Source organism: Cyanistes caeruleus, chromosome 7 (assembly GCF_971803275.1).
Source record: "Cyanistes caeruleus chromosome 7, bCyaCae1.hap1.1, whole genome shotgun sequence".
Taxonomy (NCBI): domain Eukaryota; kingdom Metazoa; phylum Chordata; class Aves; order Passeriformes; family Paridae; genus Cyanistes; species Cyanistes caeruleus.
In genome coordinates, this window is record NC_141707.1 from 28,395,823 (window position 1) to 28,418,636 (window position 22,814).

Below are 22,814 nucleotides of genomic sequence, written 5' to 3' on the forward strand. Positions count from 1 at the left end.
TGGAAATTATTAACCAGAGTAATGCTGCCCAGGCAAGTAGTTCTACTATTTTCTAACTTCCTAACTTTCTGCTTGGCTTTGTAGCCTTGCTATTTGTATATAGTTGTGTAGATGAGCAATTATTAATAGATTTGTGAGTTTGATATGTACAGATAAGTGTTAACTACTGTGAATAAGAAAATTAACAGTACAGTCCAGGAATTTGGGATCTGGCCCCTTTAATTTCCTCCCATCCACGACCTCACAACATCCTTGTAGTCTGAGTTGCCTGCCCCTTTTTCAGAATGGCATAAACTTTCCTTTTTAACCTGAGTTACAGACAGAGAACAGCAGCTGAAAACAGAGAAGGTGTATCATAATAATCAAACCACAGAATTACTTAATACAGTGTGGTGATTAACACCAGAGACATTCCCACTGCCACTTCCATCAAGGAAATGCCAGTCTACATCTGCTCTGAAGACACCCCAGTCCTGGTCAAGGACATTCCTCCAGGTTGATTAGATATGGATTGAAATTTTATGTTCATATCCCAAGCAAGGCAAACCTTCAATTGCTTCATAACAGAAAAAAAAAAAAGAAAGTATCTGCTGAGTGGAGAGTTTTGTGGGAGAAAAAAAACACCAAAGTTGCACATTTCTCTGGAGTAACTACTACCAGAAGGGAAAGGAGGCACACATCAGCCTGTGCTTAGAATGATATCAAATGATATCACTGATTTTGCTCTGCACTTTTATGTGTTTGAATTACACATGTAGCTCAGGAATATGAGGTCAGCATTACAGTTTGTCCTGTGTAGAATTAACTTAAAGTAGAAAGAGGAAGAATGGGACAATTTTCTTGCAATGCCTTCTTGTTCTGCCATCTGTAACTGCTCTCCTCAGGGAAAAAAAAAAAAAATACATTTGTGGAGATCTTTTCTAATATATTTTGTCAAGGACATTAACTACATTCTTATTTTTACTGTCTGTGGGAAAAAACAAAACCATCCTATTTACATAAAATGCTGATGTGAGACAAGAGCTGGTTCCTGGAGCAAATCAAAATCTTGTAGCATGCCAGCAGTGTATTTCACCATCGTAAATGTTATGCATGACTTTATAGTTTGCCACACACATCAGCGTGCAATAAGGAAAGGGCATCTTTGAAGTTACCAGTCATGACTGCTAATAGACTCTTTTTACAGAAATCCCCACTGCAGTCTGAAAATGCAAATACAGATGCTCTGCCTGGACTGCTGAACAAATGAGCCTCAGTGACAGCCCCACTGCCCTGGCCCTCCATTTGTGCCCACTCCTTTCTGAAGTGCCTGTGCCCCTCCAGGCCAATTCATTCAGATTTCCAGTGGCAACAAGCATGCCATGAAAGGTGTCAGGAAGGAAGGTGTGGCTTATGCTGATATTTGGGCTGGGAAAGGTCAGGGTGCATGGGTAAATGTGTTTTACTGTCTCTCCAAAGCCCTGCCTGCATTTAGGGTATCTGAAAAATCCTGGGAAATCTCTTAGTCCACATCTCTCTTAAAGAAGAATCAAATACATCAGCTTCTTTCATTGTGAAGGCCTAACCTATTTATTTTTAAGAACAGTTTCCCTCCACTCCCTTAACAAAAAGCCAGGAGAAAAGAGAATTAGGCTTTGTGCATTCACCCAGCCAAACTGTGATGAGACATGGAGTGGTACCCAAGAATAAATTATTCCACAAATAAATAATGAACTGTGTTTCTGCATTTGACTTCAGCTTTCTGTTTTTGTTATAAGTTTTTCTTCTGTTTGTGCTCCAGTTCCTCCAGATTTGGTTCCTGTTTCTTTGTTGCTGGGTAGTGACAGTAAAAGTGTACTGAGCTTTACAGTCATAACTCTTACACATCAGTTTAAAACAAAAGAATTTGTGTTACTGCAAATAACTGAAGGGAAAGCCAGCATTCCTGAAAATGCAACACAATACTTTTGAAAAAAATAATGATACACTGTTAAGTGCACATCAAAGAGTAGCTAATTATCTTGAATAAAGATCTGGTGCACCATAGAGTTGTCAGTGCAAAACATGACTTTCATAAATGTTATCTAGAGAAAGCTGGTAGGAAAGACCTTAAAAACAGGTTTCTAATGCAGACTGAAAAAAATTGTACTTTCTGACTGTTGTTCTGGCTTGCTGGCTCTTGTTCTGCCAAGAGACAGCAATTTTCTCCAAGTCTGCAAACACTAGCATTTTAATAGCCCAGATGAGTAGTAACCTTTGACAGATTTGGGCAGATAAGGTGGAATTAATGTCAAGTTCTTTCTGAAGGGATTTATTTACCCTCTGTTTTGTCGTGGATATTCAAAGGTCAGATCCAGCCCTGATCGTGAGCATCATTACATATCTCTTAATGCTTCCAGGCCACTTGGATCATGAAAACTAAGAAAAAAATTACAGCTAACGTGGATATTAATTTTGAGAGTATCTGATAGCCTCAGAAAGAGGAAACACCCCTCCTGGACACCTGGCAAAAATACATTATAAATCTAGACATATTAATCCAGGCTAAAATTGAAGAAAACTTTGTGAAGTCATGCTGCAGTGATCACTTACACAAAAGAATATTAATTTGAAACTTGGTGATTAGCCAGCACTGTTGCAGAAAATTTGAAGGTCATGATTTTGGCCAAAAAGAATAGAAAAAACCAACGAACCAAAAAAAAAAAAAATATATATATATATATATATAAAGGCTCAAAAACAAAAGACAAGACAGATTTTTGTATTACTGGTAAGTCTTGCCATATTCGTTTTCTAAAGTGAGTAATAAATAAGTATTGGTTATTCTGGATTCAAAATTTATTAATAGCACTGCAGGACTACATGTTTAAAATTGATAAAGTAAATTCATCAATACAGTAAATGAATTTAAGTGGTAGCACATAACTTCAGATTCTCTCAACTGGGTAGCCCTAATATTTTGTCAGCCCAACAGATCTCTTGTGTTTCCCCTTAATTTTCAATTAAAAAAAGTCAAAAAAGAATTATCGTGAAATAATTTGATCTTGATGCAATTAATAATAACAAAGTAACAGCTTGAGCTGGTATCTCCAAGGACACACTCTGAATAAAGGAACCTCTGGGCTTTTTTTGCCCTCCCACTCTAAGGTAGGAAAGTCTAGGGGTCGTTGGCTCCTGGCCCCAAAGCTCCACCTGCAGCTCCCACCACAGTCCCCACACTGGACGTGCTGCTCAGAGAGAACACTTGGTAATACCTTGCTAAAGGGAATCCAGGGCATGTCTCACTCACCAGGCCAAATGGTTCCCATGATTAGAATAGCTTAAAAAATTGGACAGCACTGGTGACAAAGTCACCAGGGGTCCCAACTGATATTGGACCAGCTAAACCCCAAGATGAATAAAACAAATTCCACCTAACCTGTGGCATATTAGAACATAATATGAATAGCATTATTCAGTATGTATTTCCAAAGAGGCCCTTAAAGTCTTGTCCAATGGGTAGCATGGGTGCCTCCAACATTACCAGAAAATTGCAGCATACAAGGACTAATGAACCCTGGAAATGACCCTTGGGATCACAGAATGAAGTCCAAGGTCACATATAGCACACACAAATAAAAGCCCTACTTATAGCTTTTGTTTTGAGAACAGTAGTGGACCAGAATTTCCAGTTGTATCCCAAAACCAAAGGAAAATGAAAAAAACTCCTCTCTAACTATGTGATTATGTTCTCTAGCAAAATTAGTATCCAATGACTTTTAAAGAATTAAGCTTTATGAAACCAAGACTTCTTTTCTCCTTGGTTTTTATTCCTGAAATCTCGAGTTCATGGCATTTCTCATTTCATGGTACAGGAATGGTACCAGGATATTCCCTTTGCTACTTCTCAGAATAAGTAGTGAACTATATTTTTTGTATGCACCACATTAATGTTTAGTAGCTAAGTGGCAACAAAACCTGTGCTATAAAAGTTCATAAAAACACTAAAACAAACAGTATGTAAGGAAATTACATCCAGCAAAGCTGGTAGAAGGACTAAATAATATGAACAGCAAAACTACACCGAAGAGAAAAAAAATAGAAAATAAAGGTGAAAAGAAAGAGGTAGGGGTTCTATAGAAGGGACTCTACCAGTCTCTGTAAGCAGGGAAGATGACTCATTGATCTAAATACACACTGAAATCTGCTGATCTCCATGTAAAGCAAACACCTTCATTGGCATAACCTTCACTGTGCCCCACAACAGCACCTATTTTAACACTTGAAAGTTTTCTAGCTTTCTCTGTCATACACAGTTTAGCCTTTTACTGAATGAGCAACTGCAGGAATACAGTAGCTTGCCTCAAAGTATTCTGCTCATCCCTCTCAAAAAAAAAAAAAAATCAATATTTTATAAATATGGTTTTAATACATTTATTATTACCTTCCTGTTCTACCTGCTATTTCACCCATATGCAAGTTGAGGGAATTTTCTGCTAGCTCAGGTGTTTTGCCCAGTGTCACTGACCATCTCACACCTCAGCATGCCACAGTGGCCCAAGAAATCTGTGTCTGCAGCAGATTTTTAGAGAAAAGGTCATGTCTACAATACTGAATTAGCCCCAAATGCACACTGATGTAGCAGCCTTTGCTCCTCTCTCGCCCCTGACTGTCAGCCCTGCTAATTAGTGAATTCAAGCCACTAAGGTCCCACACCTAACATGTTCTTCTCTTCCTTTTTCTGGGAGGTGCAAGGCAAGGAGTTACAGCTCATATGTGAGATAAAAACCAGCAAGCAAACAAAAGAAACACCTTTTGTTCCCTTATGAATACTTTAAAGTGCTCTGATTTAACACCTATAAAGGAGGCACCTCTGAAATCCCATAGGGGAAAACAACAAGTGACAATTCAAGTTTGATTGAGTGCGAAGTCAACTTGCACAAAGTTACCCCGAAGTTTTGCAGTGAGCCCTGGAATCCAAGATGTTGAAGGACACAGCTGCAGCTCCCTCGGTGTAGAGACTGACAGAGGCAACCATTTATGCTGCTTAGTGAAACGTAGATTCATTTGCTCAGACAACAAGTGACTGAGTGGGTTTAACAAGCAGGATAATAGCTCAGGGTGTCATTTTGATCTGAATACATAATTAAAAGGGATCAAGGAAAGACTCAGGTCTAGAAGTGGCCTTGCATATCTGCAGCCTAATTAGGATTGATTTTGCCAATCACTGCTCAGAACATGACTCTTCTGCTTGCACTTGTTTCCAGTAAAACATGTCAGCTGCCTAGAAATCAGCATAGCTTCCACAGGCACTACCCACCTAGAAGATGGTGTGGGCTCAAACCTGGCTATGATGCTTAGATACAAATCCTATGGGCTTCTATCTTTTAGCTTTAGATTACTCACGACAAGTGCAATCAATAAGGCTTGTTAGCCTGAGGCTCAGAAGGGCTGCAGCTGTTTTTTCATCTTAGCCTGTATGTGTAATATGATAGGGCAGCAAGGGGGCACAGATGAAGTGGCTTGTTATTTATGACAATATCAATCAATGCACTATATTGCTAAATGAATTAAGTAGCATTGCAATAACTGGCTTTTCTGCTGCAACTTTGGTTTTTAAAAATTGCACAGAAGAGTGATATTGATCTGCCTAAGTCTACTGCCATATTATTTCAGTTCTTTTGCAGTGGAATAGAGTCCCTTCTACCACTGCCCAAAAATTTATGTAACCATTAAACTAAATTCATCTAAAGACTCACAAAAGGATTTGAGCAAATTTAAGCCTTTGAAATTTAAAGCTGTGATCCTCAACCTCTCGGGAGAACAAACATCTGGTTGACCCAGGAGACTGGACTCTGACCATTTGACACAAAGGTTCCCTAATTTCCTGCAGCCCTGTTTCTCAGGATAGCAGTCAGATATTTTGTTGCTGTTTCTGCTAATGTTGCTCCTCCTGAAGTTGGACCCACTAAACAGGCAGTGGTCTCTAATGCCAGCAGCGCCCTTGATGTCATTACAAATGGAAATGGCTGGAAAAGAATACAAGGTAACAAGAAACAGACACCTTGGGAATGAAACACCTGTGCTCACTTGGAAGTGAAGGACTTGGGCTCAGCTCAGCGTCTCATCTGCAGGAAGGCGCACCATGGAGCCATCATTTCTCTCATTGTTCGCCACTAAGAGAAGAATCGTTTTATTCTGGCTCACTGGGCCAGAAGATCAGAAAACCACAGGGAACCTGAATGTGTCTCTGGGCCACAACCACTCACCTTATCATGGGAATACCTCAGGAAATGAAGCATTTGGTGTTGATCAGCTGTGCTTTCGACCCTGAGGGAGGTCCAAGGCATATCAAGACCTAGAAAAATGACCCAAGGTAGCAAGAAGTATATGACCACACAGAGATGAAGAAACAGGAATTTGAGCAATATAAATGCTGCAATTTCAGCTTGCAACCAGCTATTAAGAATGTGAAAAAAGTTCAGTCTATTTGCCAAATCTGAATTACATTTATATAACCATGAGCTTGAAAGCTAGCAGGTGTAATTGGGCCAGGAAGGTAGTGATTAGCATGTGATAAAAAAGACGTCTAATTGCGTGATTTAAGACAAATTGTTAAGGGACAGACCACAGCTCACTGTCTATAGCTGCTAGACATGTAGGACTGCCTGCACTGCTCCTTCATCTGTGACATTTTGTTTATCACTCTGCCTGCTGCTGCCCAGACAAATAAACCCTCTGGGACCATTTGATGCTGTATTAGGTTTCGTGCCTGAATGCATAAGGGTCCCTAGAAGGCAGCAAGAGGATTCTAGTTACTTTGTAATCTTACAGACAAACAGCATCAAAATTGATGTTCAGCTTAACGTGGAATTCTCTGGTAATATCCAGGAATTTGTCTGTGTACCTGGACATCCTTCTGTTACTCTTTAGCATGCCTCTTTCTATTCACCTCAAAGTCAATGGCATTTTTAGTTTTGGTAGGATCTTTTTTTATGTGGAGGGTGGAAGGCTTGGGACAAAATATTTTCTGGCTACAGAGCTGTCAAAAACACAGTCAAGAATAAAATGGCTTCATAAGTAACAAGGGCTTTGGATGCCACGAAATCAGATTATTTCCCTGGATGACAATATTAGGATGGAGATAACCAGGCTTTGGTGGGCATGAAAGCAAACACAAAGCCTGAATCCCCCTAATTCAATCGAACTTCACCACTGAACATCTGGCAGATGAAATGTGGATAAAATGCAGAAAAGGTGTGTTTTGATGTCCACTGAAACCATATCCAAAGAGGAGACATAGATGGCTTCTGTGTGAGGGTTTAATTGTATTTTTTTTTATTTGTTTTTGGTTTTTTTTTAACCTAGAAGAATAAACAAGTCCTGCAGTCAATAATGAGGATTGTGTTAGTGTAGATCAAACTTTGATTTGGTGTATCAGATAAAGGAAATTTGCTTCCTTCCACTTTCCTTTTACAACCAACTGTATGAAGTGAAAGTCTGGACTAATTCCAAGGGACTAAACCAATTATGATAAATAGCTAAATTTGTGAATATGTAGAATCGACTGATCATTGCATAATTACTTATTCTCCTAAGACCACAGCAAAAAAGTGGCAGCAAAATCATCATTATTTTCATCAGAGTAATTATAAATCATCATCGTTGCATTCTTGCAGATATGGCTGGATGAATGCCACCTGAAACTCTGCCTTTCCTCTATGTGTCAGATTTGCTTCTCCAGTGTCCCGTGAATTTAATTTATTTTTACACATATACACACACACAACTGCTCTGCATGTTTGCCAATAACTCTTCAAACTTGCCTTAAATATCTGTGAGTCTTTAATTTCGTAAGAATATTCCTTGCAGATCACCATTTCTGTTAACCTTTCTGGTGATGTATGCAGAACCACATGCACATATTTCTCAGGCTGGAATAGCACACATATTTTACAGGGCTATAACCAAATAATGTCCATGGACATAAACCAGTGTCCATAAACATCGATACCATTATAAGCCTTCAAATACTAAGGCTAAGCACTAAAAGCTGACCTCCAGCATGGCAGAGGGAAAAAAAGAAGCAAAGTTAGGTGAAGGATAGTGTGGAATCAAGGCCTTGTTTCATGGCAACGTGCTGCTGCTGCAGTTTGTTTTAAACATCAGACTGCAGATATGCATTTGCTGCTAATGACTCTGGCTATCCACAAAATGTAGGCAAGAAGAAAGCCCCCTAAGATGAACAAATTGGTAGAGAAACAGTTTTACAAGGAGGAAAGAAGAAAAAAAAAATAAAAAAAAGGAGAAAAAACAGCTTTAGAGCAAATAAGACAACTAAGTAAGTAACTTCCAAGTTCAGCGAGTATGTAACTGCAAAGCCCTTACTCTACAATATCTTGTGTTGTACACCTAATTACAGGTGTGGGATGAAATCCTGGCACCACTGGAAGTTTTATTACAGAGTTATGTGGAATCAACATTTCAGATTTCCTCATTTCTAAATTGCTATGCTTCATGGCTCATTCTGTAAATGTAAATGCATGAGTTAAGTGCCCATATGTTTGCCAGATCACGGGCTAAAACCTTCATTCAGATGAGTAGTTACTTGTACCTGAATAACCTCACAGATTTTAGAAAGCACTGTTCAAAGTCAGTTACTATTTACTTTAAGCAGAGGTAACAAGAAGTGTCTCACTAAAAAGGAGGTATTAAGAACTTCCAGAATCTCTATAACTATCTTTAAATCCTTTTCCCCATGATAATTTCCACTGAGAAATTAAACATACCTCTGAATTCTATAAATAAAGGCTATCTAGGTTAATCTCTGCTATCCTCTTCACTATAATATATACACCAGCTGGATAAGCAACCAAAACAAAAGCAGTCTATTGTGGCTCATTCTAGTGGGACAGAAGAGTAGTAAAGGGAAAAAGTAAAATGAGAGAAGAAAAAAAGAAAAAAGAAGGGAAACGGCATTAATAGATAAGGCAGGAAGACGCCTTTTTCATTCCTGCAGTTCTCAAAACTCCCCTTCTATGAGGAAATGTAGCCAACACATCCAGAAGCCACTAGACATGACCTCCATGGCCATCAGATTTCAGAGCCAGTTTCTTAAAAGGTGACTATCTTTCCCTTTCTTTGTGCATCTTTTCATGGATCCCACAGTTCTGCAGATAGTAGGACAGCAGAGTGCATCAGAATGTTTTCTCCTTGCTGTAGTACCTAAACTTGAGATTTGCTGCCAGAGGGAATTGCTACCTGTAAATGCGTCAGTCATGAACTGTGTTACTGTGATACAAATCACAACTACTTGAAATGTTTGAAATGCTTCCATAGAGATTGCCCTGGCTTTGGCTGACTGAACTTCGTTATGGTTTGTTGGGTGTAATTTCTTAATACTAAGTGCTTTCTACAGAAGTCAGCTGCACACTTCAGCTGTCTGCACTGATGTAACAAGAAACTTGGGTTCTAACTCTGGGATCTAACTCTGCTTTAGACATCACAAAACTGTTTTCAACACTAAAATCAGGAATTTTGATCTCCCTTTCAGAGGAAAAAAAGCCAAGAAAAGACTGCATATTTCAGTGCACTAATCTCAAACCTTCTTCAACATAAATCATTCATGGGTTTGGTAGTGTGCTTGTGAATTTGTAACAAGAAATAAGCAGAAGTTAGAAAGTGTAAAGATATTAGGGAGTGCTTATGAAGGATCACATATTGGATGCACATAAAAGCCTGAATACATGCATCTGGAACACAAATTAAAAGCAAGGAAAACTACCCATTGTAAAGACACATAATGAACAAAGTGACAGATGCTTGAACAATGATTCCATTGCAAAACAACGTAGAAGCCATGACGTGGAAATCTTTCCTAAATCTCTAAAGAATAGCTTTTCTCCAGAGACTGCTTTATGGGAACAATACTGACGTGTGTTCTCTTCCTTGGAGACAAAGCCTTTTCCCTGAAGTATTGTGTGATGCAAGAAGGCAGAATTTGTAAGGTATCCTTCAAAAGGATGATTCTTAGTATCTGCTCTCCTGACCAAAATCTATCTCTATTAATTTACAGAGTAACAGATCACAGAAGGCTTCTCAGGAGACATGTTTTCAGTATTTTTCCTTTCCTTATCCTATTTAACTTTTTTTAACTGAAGCCTAAATGAGAAAGCATCTGCTGAACATATGGAATTTGCAAGTATTACCATTAATGTATACTGCTAACATTAAGATTTTTCCACCAGGCACACACATATTCTGACTGGCATACAAACACTCTCGGTCTGAAGGACTCAGCAAGGAGAAATGGGTAACTGTGGACCAGGTCTGTAGTGCAGCATTTGTGCCCAGAAGAAAACAGAGGTTCAGGTCTGACACAGAGGATGTAAAACACACTTTAGATGTTTAGAAAGTCAGCAAACTGTATAATAGAAATACAAAATCTGGACCCAGAACACAGAGTGCAGTTTTCTTTTGATACTACAAGTAAACTCCTGCCCTACAATCTTAAGAATCTCTGTTTCCCCCCAGAGCATCCAGAGAAAAGATTTGAAAGCACCAGCCAAAATTTGCTATCATTCCAGTGCCAAAAGAACCAGCACCTCTTGGATCCATGGGGATTTATAGCAGGAGAGTGCTATATATCAGAATATCAGAATATATCAGATATATTATATCAGAATTGCTAGTCATTGCTGGAATTGCTTTAGTCTTTAAAGCAGTTCCCAAGCAAAAACGTGTAAAGTTCTTTTGGATCAGCTTTTCTAAATTAACTAGGACAAGTTTGGATGCTTTCTTGACTTTCTATCAAGACAAAGACTCCCCTGAGGCAATGGATTTTAAAATGGTAAGTCTAATTTCCAAATGGAAGTTTTGTAAGTGAAATGATCATTTTTACAAGCTGAACCTAAACCTGAAATGCTCCAAGGCAAAGTCTTTCCATACAAATTCTCCATAAAGTCTAGCAAACCTCATCTCAAGACAGCTAGAATCTTCTCCAGAGATTTGTCCATTCTTATCACTCATATGGGAGTCCACATATTTAAAATAAAAATGTGACTCACATTTAGTTTCTCAGAGCACAACAGTTGACTAGTTTTTATTTGAGTCAAATCTCATCTCTCCTTCAAACTGTATAGGTGTCTATATATGGAACCTTTCATCATCTTTTCAGAATTGCATTTGTACCCTCAACTCAGTATATTTATTTTCCCTGAAGGGTAAAAGTTCTTCAAGTACTGATGTGTCAGGATTTACTCTCTCCTTTGGTTTGCTAACAGTTTATTTTCATGTTTGATTACTAACCCACAAATGTTAGCAGAGCAGGTGTAGGCAGCTCCCTGAAAGTGTCACACACACATCAAAAAATTTCAGTCCAGTTAAATTTCAAAGGAACACAGACAGGCTTATTTCTTCCACAGACAAATTTTGTTCTTACTTATTTGTACCTCAAGGGATCCATTAAGGACTTCTATCTTACCCCATTCCCTGAGAAACAGCTTTGACAATCAAAAGTACAATTGGTATAATAACCTTCAAGATTAATGACTATATAAGTGTTTTGAAAGTTGTCATGCACTAAAATTTGGAAGTCGCTGAAAGAATGTAAAATATGCACTCCACATCTGGAAAGGCAACGTATTAAAAGAGATCCTTCATAATAAGAATAATAATTGAATATTTTTTTAAAAAATATCACTATTTTCACTAATAGTTCTTTCTTTTCTATTTAGGGAAAAGGTCTAATAAAATATATTAAATATTTGTATTTTTTTTTCTATATTAATCATTAGAGAAACACTGTTTCCAGACTTGGAATATCCCAGTTCAGGCATGGACAGTTAAAAAAAAGTAAATCTCATAAAACTCATTTCTTAATGACAATGAAAACAAATAATTTTAAAGTTCTTCATGCAAGGCAAAAAGTCCCCTCTTCAGTGTAAAAAAAAATGAATTAATAAATCTGTATTAGCTGAAATGACTAGGGGTTTGGGAGGAAGGAATTCTGCAAAGATCATATTTCCATCATAAGATGATGTCACTACAGAAGTTCTAGGTTTGCATAAAAGCAAGAAAATATTACTTATCAGACAATTCTAATCGTGTGACTACACAAATTTGTTTGTTTGTTTTTGCTTTTTAAAATATATAACAAGGTCACCTTGGCTTACACATCAGTTAAGAAGAAAAAGCAAAAAAAGGCATTGTGTTCATTCAAGGCAGAACATTTCATTATCCTTACAGTTCGGGAATCCCTGAGGGGAAAGGGTCCTGGGGACAGCAACAGGCTCCCAGTCAGACCATAAAGGAGTGATGCAGCAGATTATATACACAACCAAAGACACTTGCAGAACATGGGACTTTTTGACAAACAGCCTAAGGAAATTAAAGTTTTAATAAATCAGGGTCGTCCCCATAAATCATCTGGACCTATCTGTTTTTCCATCTCCCCATTCCTGTATTGCCACTATGCAAAGATCACATCCTAGTGCTGAAAGAAAGTTTCTGTGAAAACAACGCTTTTTCAAGGAAGTACCTCAGGAACAGTTTGTAGGGGCCTCTCTGCAGCTGGAAACACTGGGTGTTTAACAGCAGGAAACACTGGGTACATTAACCCAAAGTGGAACACAAATCTGCTAACCAGGAAAGGAAGAGGATGAGCAGAAATGAAAGACCCCCGGTTTCTGCTGATGCTGACTGAAGATGAAATGAAACTGTTCTTTACTTCCATCTTAGATACTGAAGCTCTGGTCACTGATCATAACTTTATACCTCTCCATCTCTCTCATCCCCATTTCTCTCCTTTCTCCTCTTTCCAATCACTTTACAAGTATGTCTCATCATTAACCTGGTGTCTTACATAAGATCACACCCCTCTGCCAGTCCTGGAGGGGTTTGCAATGTTCAATTGCAATGTTCATTGCTTGCCTCTCTTTCTCACTAGCCACAAGCAACAGGTTTCTATTTCTCTGCTCATGAGCTTCTCACTACAGGATTAATCCAACATTTAGAAAGGGCTCAGAGCAAAATCAGTACAGTCTTGTAACAGCTACTGAAGACCTGAACAGTACAACTCAAACCAGTTTATTTATTTGGATTAATCTAATAGTGAATCAATAGAAGTGAAGTGACACACTTTAGCAGCAGGAAATTTGTCCTATTTTACAGTACGTAACAGTACAATAAGAGTACTCTTTCTAGTTGGTTCCCCACAAAAGAATTGGTTTTTCAGACAGCTAGAGCAACTCAGTTGTTCCAAAAATGTTCCAAAGAACTGCAAAGAAACTCACTGAGCTCTGTAGGCATGTGGATTATATAAATATTTGTTCCCTATTTATTCAGAATTTGTAAAGGCACCTACTTAAGCCTTCACATGCCATGGAACATAATTTGCAAACAAAAATAATGAAACTTGGTCTACTGATATAAAAGAGTTGCTGGCTAAACTCCATCATCTAAGAGGAAATGTCCCCTGTTTTCCACATTAACCATCCTAGCATGCCACAAACAAAATTTTCCCCTCTTTCTGGAGGGGAAAACAACAGCTTTGTGGCAGACAAACAAGGCTGGAGATGGCTGGAAGACACTTATGTTTTGGGACCAGACATCACCAACCAGACCCATGTCAACCATTCTTCCCACTCCAATCGATCAGGGCCAACCCTGTGGAGTCACACCCTGTAGTTGCTAGCACAAGGCAGCAGAGAAACAAGATCACAGAGAAGATCTGGGATGTAGGAATGAGAAACTAGAGAACATTTCTCAGCCTTCCTGTGTGAAATGGTTACAGAAAAGATGAATTTCAGGCAAATGCAAAGGCATAAGACTGGGAAGTCAGTAACAACAGCACAAACTGTGAATAACCATGTTTCTTGCAATTTTTTCTGGGTCAGAGTGAATTGCTGCCAAACACCAAGCACAGAGAATTACTGAAGACATTGCTGATGGATAACATGTTAATATCAGCATGAAATTCTCTAGACTCCACCTCAGGATCACTTTACAGTTAACCAACGATAAAAGCACATTGTAAGGTCACAGAATTCATACAAAATTCAGTTAGCTTAAGGCTAACTCAAGTATCTCAACAGTAAAGGGTTATTTGAAATCTAAGTATATCCATTTTATTCAGACATAAATCCATGAAGACTGCACTTTACAAAAACAGATACACTGACACTTTGAATTATCCTCCCAATAGAAGAACCGCCCTGGTGCCATCAAGAAAGACAGATTTCCTGAGAATGTACTCAGGAGGCTGTGTTTGCAGCCAGCTCAGTAAGCAAAAAAACAGAATTAGAAGCAAATTAGTAACATACAAACAGCATCTCAGAATCAGGCAGTCTTAAATCTGAACAGTCCTAATTATAACAAAGGGATAATGGTTGGCTCTTCAAAATCTGTAATAACTTGGCAACGAAAACTTATGGAAAACCTTGCTTCCCTGCAGCAAGACTCAATTGCTTTCTTCATTCCTACTTGAAAGCAGCAATTGGCTTTTTGTTTCTTCTTTTTCTTTTCTTAGAGCAAAGGTGATGGAAAGGAAAATAATCCGTAGATCCTTACCACTTAACACCTATTTGACTGGCAATAATTACTGTGCATAAAGGACTTTAAATATATCTTAATATTAGTACAGCAGGAAGCATTACAAGACAAGCAGAAACTCATTCTCTAACCCAAGAAAACAATGTGGGACTTCTCATTGCTACATGTGGAAATTTGCACTGGTCTTGCTTGGAGGGTGCTAGGACTAGGAGCTAAAAAATGCTTTAGAATAAATTAGCACAATTATAAATCTGACAAGAAGATTAATATTCTAACTATGTTCACAATAATTAACTCACCAAAACAGTTCCAGAGTCATTATCCATCTAGGGTGGAATGGGAAAGTTTACAGCACCCCTGTAGATTTATAAGCCAATTAAGGGTGACCCTCCTCTAGATTTCATTAAAAAAGCCTCTGGTTCAGCAAAAGCTCACATGTGCAAGTAAGAAGTTTCCCAATGAAAGGGAATGCAAAGGATCTTTATCACCTCTGTTAAACACTTTTCCTGATCCCCTGGAAATTACATATTCCTAGTGCATCCTCAGCCTCCTGCCAACTCTCCAGCCCTCGCACAGCATCCTCGCACCAGCGAGAAGCACAGCACCACTGGGGCACTGCATTTATTCCCTGCATGACCAAGGTCCAGCAATAGAGAAACACTTCAGTTCTTGTGATTTGGGGTTAGGGCTCACAGCCCCTCTCCCACCCAGAGCCACCTTCTGCCTTCTATGTGCAGTGGATATGGATTTATCAGAATCACCAACCCAGTCAGCTGGTAACAGCTGACCATCACTGACCAGCACACTCCTGCTCAATGTGCACTGTGTGTGCATGGGACTGCACACAGTGTGAACTATCTCCTTGCCATCTATGCCATTTTCCCTCTTCACTGCCTTTCTGCACAGATTCATTGTTCTAATATAAAAGCTTCCTCTGCCGCTGTCAGAGCAGTCTCCCTTTATCTCCAACTCCACAACTTCCCCTTCTCCTTTCAAAACTTTGTATAAAGAACATCTCTTTTCTCCTTCTGTTGCATACATCTATGCCTGTTTCATCTCTTCCTTTGTACATTCCTACATAATTGTGTTTCTCAGCTTTGTAAAGTATTTTCCAATATAGATAGCATAAAAATTGCTATCTAAAATGAAATAGCATTGTATCACAACCCACACTTTTTTCCCAGTAAAATACACAGTTTGGACTGACTCAAGCTGTGATGTGTATGCAGGTAAAGCAAATTCTGAATTATTCAACACTTAAAAAGACTGAAAAATCATTTACTTGTTACAAGCAATAAGATTTATGTTTTATGTCTCCCAATCAATAGCTAGTGTGTCCACACATAGCTGATTTATCCATATTGAAAATATAATTATAAGTCTAGTTTGCTCTGAACCACAGAGTCCCTTTGTAACAAGATTATTTAAATACAAATGGGGTTGGAAAATTGGTTTTAAATGGCTAATCTGTCTTGTCTTCAACTCCAGCTGCAGAATTTACTAACATCATAAACACAGGCTGAGTGAAAACTTAAAAGGTTTTCTGATTCTCCTGCGATCTGTCTATGCAGTCCTCATTAACAGGGAAGTTGATGGGAGCTGTATGCAAGCCGGGAGAGGAGGATAATAAGCCTTGTAATCTCTATAAAGAGAAAGGGATTTTTACTGGTGATATGTTATATATGCTGGTGTGCAAACGTCTGTCTTATTGGCAGCCCAATAAAGAATTTATGCACCCAGTCTCCGATGCACTGCAGAACATCTCTGCCATATGGATGGGCCAAACTTAGACCCACAGGGCTGGAAACAACTCCTCAGAGCATCAGAGCACTTGCAGTAGGGACCACCAGACATTCATGGGATCATTAAGAAAAGTTTCATCTGGACACGTTTACTTGGGGATTATTGAAGGCCCTGCTATCTTCCTGTTGTTCCCACCCAATGTGGTCGATGTCCCTGTGCCATGCAGTGGGGAAAGGCTGGGCCAGTGCATGCTCCTCCAAGAGAGCACTGCAGAGTCACCCACATGGAATACACCATGACTTTCTCTCTGAGTCATGCCCATGGGCTGGGAGAAAAGGCAGATCAAATCTGAGTTGGGTTGAGTAGAAATTAAAGATTCGTAATTTGCCACCTCACCCTGATAGAGGAAACTACTGCCTTAAATTCTTCTTTTACAGACCATACCACCCAACCTGAAATAAAAAATAAAAACAAAAGAATTGATATGGGGGTCTGGTTTGGGCTTGTGTTAGAAACAGTCTTGATAATTGAGGGATGTTTTCATTCCTGCTGAGAAAAAAACCACATTGCTGAACCAAAGCCAGCACAGATACAGATTCCCAAGTCTGGAACTACCACACTTGTGACAGATTGGCACAGTGTACACTGCCACAGACTGTGACAGTGGAGGCTATCCTGGGGGGGGCTGCTTTCTCAGCCTTGTGAAATGGTCCACTACCTTAAGTCAAGGGCAAGGGTTCTCTCCTAGGGGTGTGCAATGCGGAACTTCCCTTACAGCTATTCAAGAGCCAGATGTTTAGGACAAGCACCATGTTGTGCTTGTCCTCATTTCATCCAAGGGTCTGAAAAAACCTTTAACATTCAGCTGGACAGCAGACTTCTATGTTTCTTCTTAGTCACAAAAAACCCTAAGGAAAGGATAACTGCCAATAAAAGAGAAACACTGCATAATTTGTAATTATAATTCTATACATGCTTCTGAAAGCCTCTTTGGCTTCCTTCTTTGTGCTCTGAATGGCTCTCTGGATCTAATTTAATTCAGTGAAGCAAATTCAAAAGTGACAGGGAAGAAAAATCAACTTTTTCTTTAGTTAGAATAAAAATTATACATAAGGAATTCTTGATCTTCATTAATTTCGTGGGTAGACACACAAGCTCCTAAGTGTTAATAAGACTTGCCAGTTTAGGTGGACTGAAGTGTCTAATGAAATGTCAAATGAGCCCACTTTGGATTTACATTATCAGATATTTCCACCAGGAAAGTTTGGCAAGGCATCCTAACAAATCCCTCAAGCCCTCGTGGGAGCATGGAACGAACGCTTCTTCTGGTCTGGAATTACATTACTGGCTCACTTGCTCAGTGTGACTCCTAGAAACTAAGGTGAAAGGAAAATTATCCAAATCCCTTGTTTCCTTTTCCACACCCAAAGTCTATTTAATTTTTCCTCAATTATATAGAAAATTATCCTCTGTAGTTTGTGGTGGCTTCCATTAGAACCATGTACAATAATTATGTCTCCAGAAAGCAAGCATCCAGGTCTGCTGAGGCTTTGGAACTTGTCTCAGGATCTGCCCTGAATCAACTTCATGCCTTATTACTCTAGTAAAACAAGAGAGTCCAAGTTGCTCATAAATCCTACTTCACTGTTAAATGAATTGCTCTTATTCTCATGTGCAATACTAGGTGCTAGATATGAAACTCATAAATTGGATCCTTAGGGCATTAAGATTTCCTGTGGTAAATTCTGTGTTGTCTTTTCCCTGTTTTAAAGTTTCCCTTTAAAAAGAAAAATTTACAAAAGAAAATAAAAGTTCAAGTGTTTACATGTTTACAGAAAGAAAAGGACTGAAAAGTTTGACATGTAATAAAAAATTAACTTGTTCTAATATAAAATTTTAACAAGCCAAATAATATTTTCAGGCAAGGAAGTACTGAACTGACACCAAATCTGTAAAAATATCTCAGTATGGATTTCAGATTCCCAGGGGTGGAAGTCAAGAGACAGATTAAATGATCACTATATTCAATCCAAAATGAAATTCTACTGCTTTTAAATACATATATATATATATATGTATGGGAGCAAAGACAGACTAACATAACATTTTAAGTGACAGGTGAAGCACTTGACAATTTTATGACCATCTTAGGACCAAAGTTGCTTTTCTAAGGGAAGAAGGATTTCATTAGCATTCCCTGAATCAAACCATGATAAAGCAAAGTGATGATACAATGGATTTTAGATGCACAGATGTTCACCACCCTGCACATGTATCTCCACTGCCACCATGCACTTGGGAAAAAATTAAGCAGCCTTTCTCCCCTCTTCCTGCTGTACCCCAGCTCCATCACTCACAGTCATTATGTTCTGGAAGCAAAACCTGTTTTTGTGACACAGCATTTAAACAAAGTATTAACCAAAGAAAAAACATAAGTCTACTTATAAAAAAAAAAGTCTATATAAGTCTACTTATAAAAAAAACGTAAGTCTACTACATAAATTCTCCCAAATTTGCCCTAAACTAGGACATATTTCACTTAACATGCTCCCCTTTATTTTTTTGAAGAACCTGTTTCTTTCAACATATATTTTCATGCTATCAGGGAAACTGATCCACAGAAATACAACACATAGCATGGGGAGAATCCCACTATTTTTTACCCATTCACTAAAGATTGACATTTTCTGTACAAAAGAAAGGCTTGTAAACTTCTCCATCCACACCCGTGGTGCCACTGCTGCCCCAAGCACTACTACTAACAGCACCTGGCACAGCCACACACTAAAATTGTGACATAGCAATGGTTAAGTCTGCATTAAAATATTAGAAAAAGCCTTGATCACTTTAAGTGTGTCTCCTAAATCATCCCACAATCCATGCTGCAGCTCCAGCCTTCTCCAGCTGAGGAGCAATTTACCACCCATCTTCCTCAGCATGATCTCTCTTGTTCTGGCCAAACACATATAAAGCATAGAATTAATTTTCATCTTTCCTGGAGAAAGCATGGAGGTGATTAGCCCCATTTAACCTGGTGTGCCTGAAGCAGAGCCAACCCAGCACAAAAGCACACAGGTCATTTTAAGTGCCCTGATCATCCTCGTAGTCTGAAAAACAATGTAGTCCTGAGGGTCTAAACTTGTATTACATAGACAGTCGGTGCCATAACCCATTTAGATCTAAATGCCCCGTGGAGTCGCTCAGGTCTGCCCTCTCACCCCTGCAGCACTCCTTGGATGTGCAACCGGAGCTGCTCCTCCAGATGCCCGAATGAGCCTGAACCAGAGAGATTTGGGGCCAAAGGCACTGCCAGCTCAGACTCACCCAGACGCTGTCGTCCTGTCTGTACTGCCTCCAGTTGCGGCCGGTGTCGCTGAACATCAGCGCGTAGCTGGTCACCCAGTCCGAGCTCCCGTACCTGCCCTGGGTGGCCACCGCCACCACCTCCACTCTGTCTCCCAGATCAACCTGGAGCCACTGCTGCTCGTTGGACTCCAATGGGGACCAGCCACCAGCTCCTGAAAGATTGGAGGAATAGAATTTAGATGACCACGACAGCACAAAAAAATTATCCTTGATAAAGAACCATTAAATTATTTCAGGTCATCACAGAGGACTCTACTTGAGCAAACACATATTTTCACATTAGGAAATAAATACACTACATGATGTGTGCTTCCATCAGGTTATTTCCATTAACCTATAGCTCATGAGGAATTTTGAATTTCTAAGATATTTTAAGGAAATTTATTCTTTTTCAGCTGTACAAGCATCAATGAGATTGCTCAATCACACACACACACACAAAAAAAAAAAAAAAAATCCTTTTTACTCCCTCCTTGCAATTCTGGGAATGTGGACTTGTAACTTGCAGTTTGCTTTGATATTTTCCTTTTTGCTATGTTCTGAAAGAAATGCAAAATGTTAGTTATTTTTATTTGAGCCCTCTTAAGTGTTTGAAAGAATGGTTTATTTACAGCTTATAAATGCATTTCAGATAATTTGTTGTAGAGCTAGAAACCATTTGATTGAACAACTAAAAGGACTGCCTTCACACTGGATAGTAGGCTGTCTCTGATACAAGCTTGTAATGCATGTTGGTCCTTTAAAAGTAAAGGTTCCCTTGAACTCCTTTAGAGGTTAAACAGGACTGTGGTAACACCAAGCCAGTGAAACAGAACTGCAACCACTGCTTGCATTTTACCACTTTGCTCACCACAATAAATGGGAGATTATGGTTAAAAGCAAATCATTCCAGACTGGAATATAATATTTTATGGTCTCCTGCTTTCTTTTACACCCTAAAATTACAGGCTATGTTTGTTTTCCTTTAACTTGTTTCTCCTTGCACACATTTACTCTCTGCATACACCCGGTGTTCAATTCAGCCTCACCAATAAGCATCCAATGCAGATATGGGAAACACAAGCCACCAACCAAGTAGACAAGACAGCCAATTTTTAAGATGCCACTGCTTCTGCAACACAACACCTTTTTGTTTTGCCACTGTTAATGAAGTTTGGAAAAGCACTCCAGTATGACTATAGTGAACACAATCATATTAGGAATAAAATTAACTGATCTGTCTCAAAGTTGCTCCATGAAAAGTTCATTGAAGTGAATAGAGTTGAAAGATTAATAAATATGGTTTCTATCAATTAACTCAATTTCAAGAACTCTGCACTTTTACAAACATCTTGTTTTTCCTGGATGGCATTGTACTTTTCAACTCACAACTGAAATCCCTTTGTCTAAGAATAGTCATAATTGCAATTATTTACAATTTATTAATATAGGATTTATCTGAACTCCTGAAACAGAGCTACATCTATTCCATACCTGGAATGAAGTATTGTTCCTGCTCCCCTGCATGACCCAGCCTTCATTCCTCTACAAGAACTCTCCAGGGAAAAGAGTTTGCAACCAAACCAATGCATACTGCTTTCTTAGTGCCATGATTTACCCTTTCCAATCACAACAGAAATCTTCATCATCACTGATTATTTTACCTGCCTTAAATAGAATACACTCTCCTCTGAGCATGCCATGAAACACCTAATGAGACTACTAGGAATTTCATCACTGATTTCTGCTTTAACTACTTCATAGCTCTTTTAACTCCATACCTATATATAGCTTATGTAAGACTATAATACCTCCTGTTAACAGTCCTAACCACTGGGTTGGTTTTTTTCTATTTTTATTTTTTAAGTGCCATATAGAAAGTATGTTTTCTGCCTTTAAAGTGCAGAGCAGTGCCTTTAAACTATAGAGCTGTATTCAAACACAACAAACTACAGATTTCTCCTACACACAATTGTGATTATTGCACACAGGAGCCAAGGGCAAAAACTTCCTTTGGATTGTAATATCCAGTATCTAAAATAGACTCTGAACACAATAGTTGCTGCTTTTCCTTATTTATTTTTTTTTTCTCAGTTTTATTCTAGGAACTGATACGATATAAAAATATGCCTCAGAAGTTCTGGCAAAGTTGTTCCATTCATGACTCAAAAGAGCCTATTCTAGATGTTTTCAGCACATATTAAAAGAAAGTTGGCATTTTCATCTTTCAACATAGAGAACGACAACTAGATGAAGGAAAATAACTTAGAGCAAAAATATTTGGTGAGCTTTCCATTAAAAAAACACAAAAGCTTTACTTTCTATGTTCTAGTTTATACACAAGTTCTTGAGCCAAGCCAGTTAGCACAGATGTTTCCCAGTAGCATGTCAAACATCATAACTAAATATCTACTTTATGCTTTCTCCCTTCTGCTGCCAAAAGTGGCAGGAATGTGATATGCTTTCCATAAAAGTGTTTGGCTTTACTGTGCTCTGCTATTTTCCAGCTTGAGCACAACACCACAGGCTTATAATTTTGAAGTCAAACAAATGATACACACTGAACAGAAATTTGGGAGATCTGTGCTGAGCTTGAGCCCTAAAATCATAGATTACATGGTGTCTCTGAACTGTATCTCTCTTTACATGAGCACATTTGTCTGCTGGGAATGTCATCTTTAGATGTAAGCAGTGCAGACACAGCGGTGACACCTGCTCATAGCATCACCTCTCCAAAGCTGGTCTTGCAAGAAAGATATCAGTTACAGGCCATGTATTCACAGAACAGCAGCTGCTTCATATTTTTTTTTCCTGTGGAGAAGGAAGCCCACTGTTTCCCTCTCCCAAACCTTCCACCATTACCATTTCCACAGGTGGACAGTAATTCTACTGCTAGTAAGAATGCAGCTAAAATCCCTGCAACAGTAAAGCTGCATTGGCTGCAGGACTGAGGGCAGAACTGAAGCTTTTCCCACCGGGCCTCTCTCACTTCCGCTAATAAAGCAAACACGTAGCTTCTGCTTGCTTCTGTGGTTATCCCTAATCCTCACCAAACATGCTGTGAGTGCCAAAAATCAATAAATGTTCTTTTTCCTCCCCATTTACTCCGTTATACAGAGCAGGTTGCAGAAGGGATACTGGCATTTCTTCCAGCACAGTCTGTGTCTGCACACTTCTTTTATGCACATCATTCCTAACAGTGTGTCAACAACCCATCC

The 22,814-nt window shown here is 38.9% G+C and overlaps 1 protein-coding gene across 1 annotated transcript in view; it reads right to left on the reverse strand.

Annotated features, from left to right (window-relative positions):
* CNTNAP5 (contactin associated protein family member 5) overlaps positions 1-22,814 on the reverse strand; it is a 269,753-nt gene that overhangs the window by 173,570 nt on the left and 73,369 nt on the right. The window contains exon 3 of the mRNA XM_023931219.2: positions 19,576-19,769. Coding sequence (XP_023786987.1) covers positions 19,576-19,769 — 194 coding nt within the window. The remainder of the gene's footprint in view (positions 1-19,575; positions 19,770-22,814) is intronic.